This window comes from Agelaius tricolor, unplaced genomic scaffold (genome assembly GCF_023055355.1).
Source record: "Agelaius tricolor isolate 1412-34295 unplaced genomic scaffold, bAgeTri1.0.p SCAF_8, whole genome shotgun sequence".
In the NCBI taxonomy this organism is placed as follows: Eukaryota; Metazoa; Chordata; class Aves; order Passeriformes; family Icteridae; genus Agelaius; species Agelaius tricolor.
The window spans coordinates 2,336,868-2,350,446 of NW_027269268.1; the positions used below are offsets into that span (position 1 = coordinate 2,336,868).

Below are 13,579 nucleotides of genomic sequence, written 5' to 3' on the forward strand. Positions count from 1 at the left end.
GACAACATTGTCACCCCAAATCTTGTTTTCTGGGAATAATCATGGGGAAATGGAAGGAAGCCGTTCCTCCCGACTGTGGGGTACCTGTGGGAGCCCTCACTGGGAAGGAATTGTGTCATGTCCCCGCCTGCCCGCCAGCTCCTACAGCGGGGACACCCAAAGGAACGGCGGCTCTGTGGTCCCGGGCTTGGGGAATACCGGGAGTGCCCGCGATCCTCATGGAAGAGCTGCTCGGCTTTATTCTTCTTAATTTATTTCCCTTGGGACATTAAGCCTCTCCCGGCGCCCCCGTCCCGCTGCCCGCAGTGGTACAGCCCGCTGGCGCGCGCCGATTGCGTCAACGGGCGTCGGCTGCGCCACCCGGAAGCGCTTTGGCGGCGGCGGAAAAGCGGCGCGTGCGGCTGGTTTTGTTTGTGGCCGGACCCGCCGCGGGGGCTCGTACGCGCCTCCCGCGGGGGCCTCCGCTCGCCATCCCACGATCGGCCCCATGGCCTTCAACTTCAGCGCCACGGCGGGAGCGGGGGCCGCCAACCCGACCGGTGAGCGCGGGGGGAACGGGGCTCGGAGGGGCGGGGCGGGGGGAGCCGAGCGGCGGGCAGCGCGTGCCCCCCCCCTTCTGGCCAATGAGAGCCGCGGCGGCCGGCAGCGCATGCCCCCCCGCCAATGAGAACAGCGGCCGCCTCAAAGGGCCGTGGGTGCCCCCCGGCCAATGGGGAATCGTGGCGGCGGCCCGTGCTGTCCCCCTCGTGCCGCCCCCCCCGCCAATGGGAACCGCCGAGGCTGGCAGCGCGTGCCCCCCCGCCAATGAGAACGGCGGCCGCCTCAGGGACCTGCGCGTGCCCCCCAGCCAATGGGGATCGCGGCCCCCTCAACGGCCCGGGCGTGCCCCCCCGCCAATGAGGACCGCGGCGGCCGGCAGCGCGTGCCCCCCCCCGCCAATGGGAATCACTGCCACCTCAGGGACCCGTGTGTGACCCCCCGCCAATGAGAACGGCGGCGGCGGCGGCCCGCGCGTGCCCCCCAGCCAATGGGAGCGGCGTTGGCGGGCAGCCCGTGCCCCCCAGCCAATGGGAGCCGCGGCCGCCTAGAGGCGCCGTCCCGCGCCCGGCCCGGCCCCCGGTGGGTCCGGGAGTGGCTCTTTAGGCGCTTGTGGTGAGGTAGTCAGGTCCCTCGGATCAGTATTTTCTTGCAATAAATTAATCGTTTGGACGAGATGCCCTTGGAAGTTCATTTTTGAGCAAGGTAAAATACAGCGGTTAACTTGTAAAGTTAGACTTTTCCCCCTCTGCTTTTGTCACTGTCAGTCATGGTGAAATGTAAGACAGAGCTTTCCTTGCCCTCAGTTAGTAAAATAATTAATTGTTGACTCCAAACAAGTCCTTTGGACGGGACTCATCTTTGCTCTAGTTAACCTGAATTTTACCATCTCTTTTACAAACACTCTTTCTGGCCCCATCTGAAAGTAAAACATTGCCTTGTGCTGCCTGTACATTGTGGCAAGGTTTATGACATTCACAGACCCATGTCAGAGGGAAATCTGGGGTCACACTTCAGGACTTCGCGTTGTCTGTCTAGCATGAAACTGTTTCAGCTGCATCCCAGGGGTGCTGGGTACATCAGTAAATCCAGCAAGGCTGAGGTGGGCAGATTTTGGCAATAGAACTTGAATAAGTCTGCCCTAGAGTAGCTGAGGCTTATGTGGTGCCTCAGCTGCTGGAGCTGAGTTTTGTGCTTATTCTGTTGTCATGTATCTGAGTGTATTATTTGTATGAAGATGATTTACTCTTCTCTTCCTGATAGCTTATGAATTAATTTTGACATTATCTGTTACACTTAACACAGATGCAGCTGTATTGAGCAGTCTTAGGTTGTTAAAAATGACTGCTAATGTGAATATTGAATTTCAGAGATAAGGCTTTGAAATAAGGTGGGGAAATGCTGCTGCTTTATGCACTGTATAATTAAAAAATAATGTCTTTACAGCAGCAGTGTGTTGAGCTTTTCAGTGTCCTCCTTGTGTCCAATAAATAATGTTTAATGCCAGTTAATACCTTTTACTCTTGTGTCTAACTCTGCCTGTCTTGCTCATGGTGATGGAAAAATGCTTCAGCTTTTCTCTCCTGGCACCTGCCTTTCACTCAGAACTAATGTTGCCTTGCTCTTTTTCTGCTTCCCGCTCGTCAGGATTTGGTGGGCTTGAAACTGCAAACTCCACTGCCAGTGGGTTTAATTTTGGGGGTTTCGGATTAACTGCTAATCCCGCGGTGAATTTTAATATTGGGAATTTCGGTGTTTCCACTACCTCAACTCCACCTTTCAATTTTGGTAACAGTCTGGCAAGCGCAGGTAGATAATGCGTACATACGTGTTCTGTGGTAAATGTTACAGCAGGGGTCCAAGAATTGCATCCCTCACTGGGGATCTGTGTCTGCTAAGTAATCCTCATATCCAGTGAAGACTGGCCATAAAAGCTCTGGAAATGGAATGGGAGGGGTTTTGCCTGTTAAATTCTCAAGGAATAGTTTTTGAAGAAAAATAACCCTGTAGGCAAAAGTCTCTGGAACGGGAATGAATCCAGGTGATCCTGAGCAATCCCAGAGCTGGTCCCTTTTCCCTGTTTCCTGACATGAGATTCTTGGACTACTGCAGTCATGTTTCCATCTTCCCCCGTGTCTCCTCATCGGCCTTGCGTTGGCTGTCATGAACACACCACACCTCAGTAGTTTCTGTGCAGAAACGATTTGTATACGACCGGCACAAAGTCAGAGCCAGCTGTGACCTGTTCCCCAAAGCTGCCAAGTGTCCCAACACCGCCCTGCCCCAGCTCTCTGGGGGTGCTGGTGCTCCAGGGAGGCCTGCATGGGATGGGGGCACTGGGGGGTGGCCAAGGAAGCCCTTTTTATGGAGATCCATCAGATCAGAGCCATCAGCTGATGTCATTTCACCTCAAATATTTCCCATTCCCTATGAAAACTTTGGACTGGATGGATTTCTAATGCTTGTGTAGGTGTGGAATTAGCCCCAGGGGTCCGGTTGCTGCTGCTCGTATAAGAATTCCGTCCATCCCACAGTGTCATTGCTCTCTGTGTCAGCGCCTCTCATCTGTTCTGTGCACTCCAGCAGTCTCATGGGGTTTATTTGCTGTAAACACTCTTCACTGGCTTCATTTGAGCTGCACCAGAAGAGACCATGGATAGTCCATTTGATATTTAATTTGATGCTTTGGTATTGAATTTGTAGTCTCAGGCCCTTTTCAAGAAAGAATGACTAAATTTGCAGAGGGTACAAAGGTACCTAAAAATGGTGTTATCTGCTGGTGCTCCTGCCTGGGTGTCCTGCTTGCTGGCAGGACTGAAACATGGATGTTACAGGGAACAATTTCTTGTGCCCACTCACATCAAAGTGTTTGCTGAATGGAAATAAAATGCCCTTGCATATCAGCTTTGATTTATGCTTTGCTTTTGGTTTGTGGACAGGAGGACTGTGAGTGTAATAGATCTTTTTTTTTTGCTATTGACATGTGAGTGAGGAGAGGCAGCATCTTTGTGACAAATCCTTTGTAGCAGGCTGTCTTTTGTCTTTTGAGCCCGTGTAAAAGCAGCATGAGACACAGAGACCTTGCTTTCCCAGGCGGGTCAGCGCTCCACAGGCTGCACCTTGGGCCAGTGCCATTGGCACCACTGGAGCTCAGGTGCTCACTTGGGTCCTCTCCTGCTGGCCAGTGACTGCTTTTCCTGAAAATCTGTGGAAGGCCGATTGCTTTTGCATCCATCTTCCTATACTAGTGGCTGAACCTCTAAATGAGGTGTAACGGGAATGATCATTGGGAAACAAGGCTTTAAAAAAAATGACCCTGTAGAAATTTACACAACTGTGTGTATCTGGCCTCAGGTTTCCTGAGGTTAGGACTGTTTGTAAAGTTCACAAAACATTGAGTTGTTTATTAAACACTTAGTAGTGACATTGACCAGAAGTATTTCTGAGAACGAATGTAAGAAATAGTACTGTTAGTTGTGTCTGTCACTAGGGAAAGTGCATCCCTCTGGTAAAGGACCAAGATGTCAGTTGACTGCTGCCTTTTTATTTGCTTTCGTGACACACCATACAAGTTGTGGCTTTGTGGTCCGTGTTTTCTCCCCCATTTCCTTGGGCGATGAGCTCGGTGCCCATGCTCAGTGTGAACTACATGCTTGTGCCATGTGCCATCCGTCTGTCAGCCCCTGTCACCATAACCCTCAAGCCGTGCGGTCGGTTGTGGTGTTGTGCCCAGCTCCAGGGCCGTGTGCCGCTGCCTGACCACAGTCTGTGTTCAGCAGGTGCCTTTGGAGGCTTTGGGACCACCACTACCAGCGCGGCACCGGCGTTCAGCTTCTCTGCTCCCACCAACACCGGCACCGGCGGTAAGTGACTGAGGGACTGACTGCCTGCAGAGCAGATCCAGGAGTGCTTTGGGTTGCAGGGCTGCTGTGCTCTTCTTCTCAGTAATCATGTACTTGTTTCCGCAGGACTCTTTGGTGGTACCCAGAACAAAGGCTTTGGATTTGGTACCAGTTTTGGCACAGGAACTGGAACCGGCTTGGGTAGTGGGTTGGGAACTGGGCTAGGCTTTGGAGGCTTTGGAACCCAGCAGCAGCAGCAGCAGCAGACCAGTGAGTATGGCCTTCGGATTTACCCATCCCTTAGCAGTGAAAGCGCAAGACTGTCATCTTCTGTTGCTGCGGTAGTAGGACAAAAGTGTATTGTAACAGGAGGCGGTTTGACACTTTAACTCTTAAACTAGAGCTCAAGCAAGTCTCTGAGCTTCACCCTTGAGCTTCCAACAATATTTACCCCTTTGGTTTAATGCTGGTAGAATGTAGTTAAAGAATTGATGTTACAGTCACAGCATTACTAGAAAGGGGAGGAAAAAGGCATTGAGGTTAATTTAAATGGGAGCTGGATAATAAGCAGCTTCAGGCTCTGAGTCCACTGAATTTGTAACAGCCGGCCTGTCTCTCAGATTTAGGTATTGAGGGTGCCAGATGGTGACATGGATCAATACATGTGTCTCGTTAAAAAAAAAAAAATTCTTCTAATGTATTGTTCAGGAGCTTCTGTTGTAGATGATGAATGGCTGTAAAAAGACACTTAAGAAACATGATCTGATTTTAATTAATTTATTTGTTTGGTAGTTTTATTTTGCTTCTCAGAATCTGATAAGAATAAGAAGTGATGCTAGTGATATGTGATAGCATGGTCACGGTTGGTCAAGGGGTTCATTTGTTTCTCTTCATCCCACCCAGCATTAGGCACTGGGTTGTTCAACCAGCCTGCCCAGACCCCCGCTCAGTCCAACCAGCTCATCAACACAGCCAGCGCCCTCTCGGCCCCGACACTGCTGGGAGATGAGAGGGATGCCATTCTGGCCAAATGGAACCAGCTCCAGGCCTTCTGGGGCACGGGCAAAGGGTACTTCAACAACAACATCGCTCCGGTGGAGTTCACGCAGGAAAACCCCTTCTGCAGGTTTAAGGTATGGCATGGTTCAGCTGCCCGCAGAGGGCGCCAATCCCTTACTCTGCTGAGGCTGAGCAGCTCATGGGTGTTAAACCAGACTTTGTCACTGGTAAGAGTATTCTGAAACAGTATTTTTCCAGGTAATCTGCACAGTTCTGATGCATACTCATTAAAAGGTTTGAAGATGCTGGAAATCTGGGTGGTGTGGAGGGACTAGATAATGAGCCCAGATGTGGATCATGAAAGTAACAATTTCATGTACTAGCATTCAGGTTAGTGTGTGTATACTTCGAACAGATCTCTGGAAATTAATTTTAATGTGTGTCTGTGTATGTTACAATAAAACAGAAACAATTAAAAATTACCTTCTTGTCTGAAAGAAACTGTGAACATTTGGAATAAGAACTTCAGGGTCTTTCTTCCTTGCTTTGTCTAGATTAAAATAACCCTCTATGAATCTGGCCTGTGCCAGGTTTAAAATCCACCAGCCTTTATCCTTGCCAGTGCTCATGCTGACTCCGTTCCCTGTGTGGACTCGTCAGCAGTTCCAGATCTTGCTTCTCATGTTGACAAATTCATGGCTCTCCATCCTCCACAAATCCTGCACCTGCTGACTGTCTTGCTAAGCCTCAGGCTTGTAAGGGGATTTGGGGCAGGCGTGGTGACACCCTCCAAAGCTGATCCTTTGGAGTGCGAACTTTGTGTCCTGAATGTAGGTTAATACTGAATTAAGTCCAGTGTTGATTATGTACATTGTGAGAGTTCTGTAATGTTTTTGCAGCAATTGTGCCTGCCTAAAAAATGTTTGGTTTTGTTGCATCACCTTTTTCAGTGTTACCTTGAACATTTTATTACCAATGCACCTGAAAGCTTATTTTCTTGTAAGTTGTTGTCTGGAATTGCTTTCACAGTTTCTGAGCTTTGAAAAATTGCCCATTATAAGTTGTGTGACACAAAATCGGTTATTTTAGAGTTTCATTTACTAAAAAGAAGAGTCTTAAGGTTAGACAATACCAGATACTAGGTTTACCCTTGTCCCTGTAACTGGAGCGTTTCTAATGCCATGAATTCACGTGCCATAAGTGAAATACTGACAAGTTCCATCTGTGTCACCAGTGAAGATGCCTGCAAAAACTAGGGGAGAAGGTGGCACAGGGATAGGAACAGAGCATCATAAGATATTTTGGTTATTGCCACTGAAACACCCAGCATCAGATAAGAAAGAAGCATTACATGAAGAGTTGCACTTGTACACAATTCCAGCTCTAGGACGCATGAGAAGCATGCAGCTCCAGACCAAGAAATGCATGCTGCTCTAAGTCATGTGTTACAGGCTGTTGTTTGAAGTACCGCAGTGAAGTAAAATACATCTGTTCTAGTTTGAAAATGCTGTGTTGCATAAAGAGATTGTGGAAGTTATTTAAAACAGAAATACCAGTGGTGTCATGTGTCTAAAAACAAATTCTTCCTTAGCTGTTGCTGTTGTGCTCCATGGCAGGATGGCTGGTTCTGCGAGGCTCACTATGGCAGGGGATTACCCTCTGCTGACAAAACTGAGCTCCTGGGCACATCCCCAACTCATTTCTCTCTTCATGAGGGGAAAGGTGCAGGTCACCCACCCACGTGCAGTGTCAGGGCCTCACCAAGCCCTTACTTTCCACCCTGTCACCAGTGCCAGCGTGGGGTGACAGCTGATAGGCAAGAGGAGGTGAAAGCTGCCACTCTGTTTTTGCTTGTAATAAAGTCTGATCCTCTGGTTCCATTTGCAATTTGGAAAAAGGGTCAGTTTGTAAAATGTTCCTGATTGCTGTCAGCTCTGCTGTGTTGGCAACTCCCCTGATGGAAAAAGGATACTTAGGAACTTTTTGTAAAAATCCAAACTGTTTCAAAAGCTGCTGTACTGATGGCTGTGTGAGAGATTGATTTAAAAGGGGATTGATTTCATGTTTGTGCATTTCTGAATAAATTGTGAGTTAAATTTGGAACCAGCTGCTCTAAAAACGGAGGGATTTAGCCCCTCCCCTTGATGCCACAAGGATATGCATTTGCTAAGTAACATACCTTCATTTTTCATGTGTTCCTTGGCAGGCTGTGGGTTACAGTTTAATGCCCAACAACAAAGATGAAGATGGCCTCGTGGTCTTGGTGTTTAACAGAAAAGAAGCAGATATTCGAAGCCAGCAGCAGCAGCTCGTAGAATCACTACACAAAATTTTGGGAGGAAACCAGACCCTCACTGTCAATGTCGAAGGTGTTAAAACAATGCCCGATGACCAGTACGTGAACTTTGCACAGGGTTGCCCATTTGTATTGCATGTTAGAAAGGGTTGGTGCCTAAGTCTACTGTCTCCCCTTCTCCTTGATTTTAGATCTCTTCATCCTGAGTTTGATTTGTATCTCTTATTCCTTCATATAGTTTTTCTTACAACATCAAGGCCAGTGCCTTTCCAGAGATTTTAGGTTATTCTTAATGCAGTACTAGTATCACCATAGGATATGGTTGGTAAAACTGGAAGGAGCAGAGAATGTAATGGTATTTACAGCTTTTCTCTCTCTCTCCCTTGCTGTGTTAAACCCTGCAGCTACTGGTACTTTACATCTCACTTGGTAAAGAGGTTAAAAGTCAGCTGGGAGAAGTGATAGCTTGGATTTTGGGTGGTTGTGTATTGTGTTACCTCCTTCGTGCTGCTGACCTTTTCCTGACGTTCCGCATTTTGTCTCGCTCAGGACAGAAGTGATCATTTACATTGTGGAGCGCTCCCCCAACGGCACCTCCAGGAGAGTTCCCGCAACAACCCTCTATGCCCACTTCGAGCAAGCCAACATCAAATCATCCCTGCAGCAGCTGGGGGTCAGCCTGTCCATGGCCAGGACAGAGCTGTCACCAGCACAAGTCAAGCAGCTCCTGCAGAACCCTCCTGCCGGTGCGTGGGCTGGGCCTTCTGTGCTCTCCAAGAAAAAAGCTGGTGTCAGCTGGAAAACACCTGTGAAAATAATAAGAAAAAAAGAAAAGTTAAAAATCAGAATAATCATGTCCTGTACTCACTTGCAGTTTTCAGATGGCTCTCTTAGCTTGCCTGTGTGGCCACAGACAGCTTTGCACATATAGCTTTGTTTTAGAGTAGTTAAGGGCTTCTCGTGTAATTTGATTAGATGACTTACCTTTGTATCTATAGCTTTTATATATGTCCATGTTTAGGATATGAAAGGTTATGAAATCTGGATTGGAAAAGGCACTGGGCCTAGTCTTGCAGAAAAGTCAGAGCTAACTCCTACTGAGATTATTTTGCCAACTGATTTGGTACTTTGATCACTTAGTTACTGATTTTTTAAATATTTGCTCGTTTCACACAATAAGCAATTTCAAAAGGACAGATGACCCAAGTGTGGCATATAATGGGAACAGTAGGAATTTCTGCCTTTCAAGTATGGATTATCCAATGGGAGCACCTATGGGTTATTCCTTTCCCTTGCTTTCAAACCACTGCTTGACAGCCTTTGGGTCTGAATTTACTGTCCCTGCTCAGGACCAGGAGTTTTAAAGAACTACCCTAGTTTAATTAACCTTAATTTGTGCAACAGGCATTTGGGTTAGCATAGTTCATAGGGTTTGTGTATTGCACAGCGTTTTTTCCTGGTTAGCAGCTGTACTATCTCTCAGCCCTACTAAAAATCCTTTTTTCTTCTTTTTTAGGTGTTGATCCTATTATATGGGAACAAGCCAAAGTTGATAATCCCGATCCTGATAAGTAAGTCAAATAGTATGTCCAAGTGTTGAAATATTGCAACAAGGCTTGGACAGGGGAGAAAGAGATAATAATTGCATAGTACCCTTCAGATAACTTGTGAAAAAGTTACTTGAGTACAACTTGGCCAAGTGCTGATCCCCTTGAAAGCAGTGAAGATTACTGGAGGTGCCTGTCTTAATCTCTTTACCCGTTAGGCGCTTAGGAGCTGTCAGGATAAAGAGTCTTACTTGGGTTCCTTGGAGGAGTGGTGTCCTCCATTACATGGATTAGTTATAGTGACTTATTTTTTGCAACCCTTATGGTTTTTTCTCTTTCCTGCTGAAGGTGCTGCACCTTTGTACCCTCCAGTGGTTACAGATAAATTGGGCTGGTTTCTTTATGAAAAAGGAACAGGTTATGGGGAATAGTTAGGACTCTAAAGCTAAGCAAAAGAAGATATGGTTATGTATTAATTTATAAAAGATCAACATAATCTGTGACTTAATATTAGATTCTGTTTCATAATTATTAACCCTTACCAGGTTTGATGTGTCCAGTATAGAAACACGTTGTAAGAAATATTTGTGTTCTCCTAGGCTTATTCCTGTGCCAATGGTGGGTTTTAAGGAACTGCTGAGAAGATTGAAGGTCCAGGATCAGATGACCAAACAGCATCAAACTCGATTAGATGTAAGGTTGCTCATCTTTATCATGACTTGCTGTTGACAAAGGATGCGCTATTAAATGCACCTGGCCCTGTGTGTTCAAAATGGAAACATGAACCATTGTCTTAATATATCCCTTAAATAGATCTTTGCCCAAAAACTGAGCAGAGTGGTTTGGCTTTCATTTGTTTCAGGTTCCAGCTTACTGTTTTGTTACAGGCTAATCCACACCCGCCCCATTAAGTCCATTGGCACAAACTTTTAACTTTGGGCAACCAATTTTCCAGTACCTTCTGAAAATCCCAGTTGTGTATGAAAATAAATACAAAGCAGAACAGTAGAGGTAGAAGAAAGCTTTCTAAAATCATCTGGGTCAAGGACACCAAGTTGCTGAGTGGTGTAGTGTCATGAAGCTTCCAGTTTTAAATCAGGCCTACCTTGTTCTACTATCAAAAACTTCTCTGGCTTCCAGTTAACTCCCATCTCCTCCGCAGATAATATCAGAAGATATCAGTGAGCTGCAGAAAAACCAAACGACAACTATGGCAAAAATTGCACAATACAAAAGGAAACTGATGGCACTTTCACACAGAACTTTGCAGGTAACAGAGATAATCTAAATAAGTCCTTTGACACACTTTAGTGCCACAAGCAGTCTCAGAGGGAAGAAGAGCCTGTTCCATCTTGTGCAGGCCAGTGCTGAAAATTATTCTGACCTCAGCTAACCGGTGTTCATTTAAGTACCAGGCAGAGCTGTCAGGGAGGGCTCAGGTCTGCTGCACTTGAACCTTCTCTCTCACCTACCCAAAACCACAGGACTGCCCTGAGGTCTTAAAACAGCAGACTAAATGACACAACAAATCCAGTGAGAAACAGGCTGGAGGAAGGACAAAAAGATGTAGAGATGGGCTGGTGGGGAGAAGGATGGGCCAAGTGTTCTCTAATGAACGTCAAAGGCTTCTTTTGTAGGTGCTAATAAAGCAGGAGATCCAAAGGAAAAGTGGTTATGCCATTCAAGCAGATGAGGAGCAGCTTCGTGTACAGTTGGATACAATTCAGTGTGAACTTAACGCACCCACGCAGTTCAAGGTGAGTGGCTGACAGCATTTGGCTAACACCTCTGGAGCTTCCTCACTGAAAACATGTCAGTTTTCCAAACCACATGTGTATATTAGTTGTGGAAGGCTTTCAATCTCAGTGTGATAGGTTGTAGCATTGTGCTCTTTGCTTATAGCCAATAGGTATTTCAGTAGTTTTGAGTTCTTGGAAATCATGGAGTCACTTACCCTTTGCATGTCTTCCAGAACATCTGAAAATTGAATGAGCAGCAATGCTTCCAGCCCTGGAGACTCAAGGAATGGTAGATGCTGGAGCTGTGACAGCTGAAAATGAGTTGTGTTTGATTTAAGCCTGTTTCTCTTCCCAGGGCAGACTGAATGAGCTCATGTCCCAGATCAGGATGCAGAACCACTTTGGAGCAGTGCGGGCTGAAGAGCGCTATTACATAGATGCAGACCTCTTAAGGGAAATCAAGCAAGTGAGTGTTACTGGGTAGAACCCTGGCCTACTCTTTGAGCTTGATCATTTAAGCCAGACACACACTGACTGGATCTAGATTGTCATGTTGCCTTGTTTGATCAAGCCATCCTTGTAATTGGTCTCAGTACTGGGGCACCAAGCTATTGTACAAAACCACTCTGTGGAGATAGGCTGTTAGTACAGAAAATGCTGTTATTCCTTCCTCAGAGAAATGATGCCAGGATTATCAATGTGCCAATGCCACCAGTCATGACACTTCTGAGAAATATTACCTAGTAAGTTTGTGAAGTTGAACAGTACTCACTCTGGTTTCTGAACTATCTGCAGCACCTGAAGCAGCAGCAAGAAGGGCTGAGTCACCTAATCAGCATCATCAAAGATGATTTGGAGGACATCAAGCTAATAGAACACGGGCTGAACGAGAGCATTCCCATCCGAGGGGGAGTCTTCAGTTGACTGGTGGAGGTTTACACAGAACATGGTAGTGGAGTTCATGGCTCACCTTCCAAGGCTAAAACTGTTGAGGTAAAATAAAACACGTATCTTGTAGGAGCAAAATGGTATTTTGTCTGTTACTTTTAGAATTAGCAAAGCCTCTTCTAAGCTTTTAAAATTGACCTTTGGAAGGTTTATATTTTATAAAGCTGTATATGCTTTAACAAAAGAAGGAAAACTGAATCTGTTCAGATACCATTTTACTACAAAACTATATGTACTATTGTACATTTTTTCCTTTTTTCTTCTTTTTTTACAACAGCATTGTCCTAAAAAATGCAGTGCTGAGGGGATTATTTCACTAATGACTCAGTTTGTGGAAAGCTTAGCCTGCTTCCATGTTTCTGTCAGAACAATCAAGTAGCACCATTGTGTAAACAGCTAACTTAAATCGTTACACAGATGTTTGTTGCTGTAACTATGTTGTTCTCTGCAATACCAGTCAATTACTGGGGCAAGCTGCAGAAAGTTCATGTTTCCAGTTTCTGTTCTTCCTTTGGAGTGCAAGGATCTGAAGGTTATGTTTTGATCACTTTACGTATATGAATTATACAAAGCTTTGCTGCCCCTCTAAGTAACAGTATGTCTGGACGTTGTCTTCTGCCTTTTTTAAAATCACCCAAAAGTAATAAATTCAGTCTGAATTTGTAATAAGTGGTGTGTGGTGTTGGCTCTCAGTGACATCAGCAAAGCAGCGACGCTGCTCCCAGCTCCAGGTAAGTGCACTTCACTCTGCTCCAGGCACTGCAAGGTAGCAGGCTGTCAAACCCAGTGTCACAGAGCTGCTTGGCAGCCTCAGTCCCCAAACCAAAATGAAAGGTGTGGCCCCTAGATCCTACCTGGCAGCAAGTGCTGCAGAGCAGGTACCTACTCACCCCATGCCATGGAGAGAGACCTGCTTTTCCCCTCAGTACCAAAGTCACCAAAAATAACTGAAACAAAAAACAGTGTTCTGCAGTAGGAGTTTGTACAGCAGAAAAAAACATGGAAGGGGCAAAATCAGTTTGTTCATTAGCCATCAAAATTAATTCCATTCATTAAATTTGAAGGATGGAAAAATAGAAATACAACTGCAATGTGCTGGGACCCCTATTGTGCATTTGAGAGTGTTTGTGGAAGCATGATTCCATTGCAATTGAAAAAGCATATGTGGAACTCTAGATAAGGGGGAACAGGATTAGTTTCCTTTTGGAAGCATAGTTCCAGTTAATAAACTGTCTGCACTGGGCAATGAGCTCTGTAAGAAATTGAGTGAGGCTAGAATTCTCTTTTGGAGGCTGGGGTAGCAGTCTTAAGTCTTCTGCCATGGGGCCCCTGCCAGACTGTGCTGCTTGTATTTGACAACCACATTGTTTCTTGTTTTGCAAACTCTTCACATTCCACCCCAATTCACAAGCTGGAGTCCTACCATGCTTTGAAAATAACAAACCTGCAGCATAGGCTCCCTATCAGGGAGCTACTTGATCTACTGCCCTGGGCTTTGAAAATGAAATTATCTCAATAGATTTTTTAAACAAGTCCCCCAGCTAGAGACAGTGTTGCACATTTGAGGTATTTTTCCATCATTCTGCTCTACTATGTGTACTTAGTAGCTCCAAACTTCCAGAGCAAGCTTACCACAGCAGAGGAACACCAGCAGGGAAGTAGGTGTCATCA

At 46.0% G+C, this 13,579-nt stretch overlaps 1 protein-coding gene across 3 annotated transcripts; it reads left to right on the forward strand.

Moving 5' to 3' along the window:
* The first annotated feature begins 345 nt into the window (after positions 1–345).
* Positions 346–12,577, forward strand: NUP54 (nucleoporin 54). 3 transcript variants are annotated; one of them, XM_071431239.1, is made up of 13 exons: positions 347–539; positions 2,185–2,346; positions 4,317–4,400; positions 4,506–4,649; positions 5,283–5,512; positions 7,585–7,772; positions 8,224–8,420; positions 9,191–9,245; positions 9,821–9,914; positions 10,384–10,491; positions 10,859–10,978; positions 11,316–11,426; positions 11,756–12,577. In XM_071431239.1, the coding sequence occupies exons 1-13, from the start codon at positions 488–490 to the stop codon at positions 11,882–11,884; spliced, it is 1,674 nt and encodes a 557-aa protein (XP_071287340.1). In that variant the 5' UTR covers positions 347–487; the 3' UTR covers positions 11,885–12,577. The 3 variants fall into 3 exon arrangements, 2 of the variants coding, with proteins under 2 accessions (XP_071287340.1, XP_071287341.1); XR_011679828.1 differs by lacking the exon at positions 11,756–12,577 and having other exon boundaries at positions 346–539; positions 10,846–10,978; XM_071431240.1 differs by lacking the exon at positions 2,185–2,346 and having other exon boundaries at positions 348–539.
* Positions 12,578–13,579: the final 1,002 nt, after the last annotated feature.

What these genes read in the sequence shown, in the direction of transcription:
- NUP54 (XM_071431239.1), top strand. Translation starts at nt 488, where the DNA reads ATGGCCTTCAACTTCAGCGCCACGGCGGGAGCGGGGGCCGCCAACCCG. An exon ending in CACCAACACCGGCACCGGCG is followed by an intron (nt 4,401 to 4,505) that starts GTAAGTGACTGA and finishes TTGTTTCCGCAG; the next exon opens with GACTCTTTGGTGGTACCCAG. An exon ending in TTTCACACAGAACTTTGCAG is followed by an intron (nt 10,492 to 10,858) that starts GTAACAGAGATA and finishes CTTCTTTTGTAG; the next exon opens with GTGCTAATAAAGCAGGAGAT.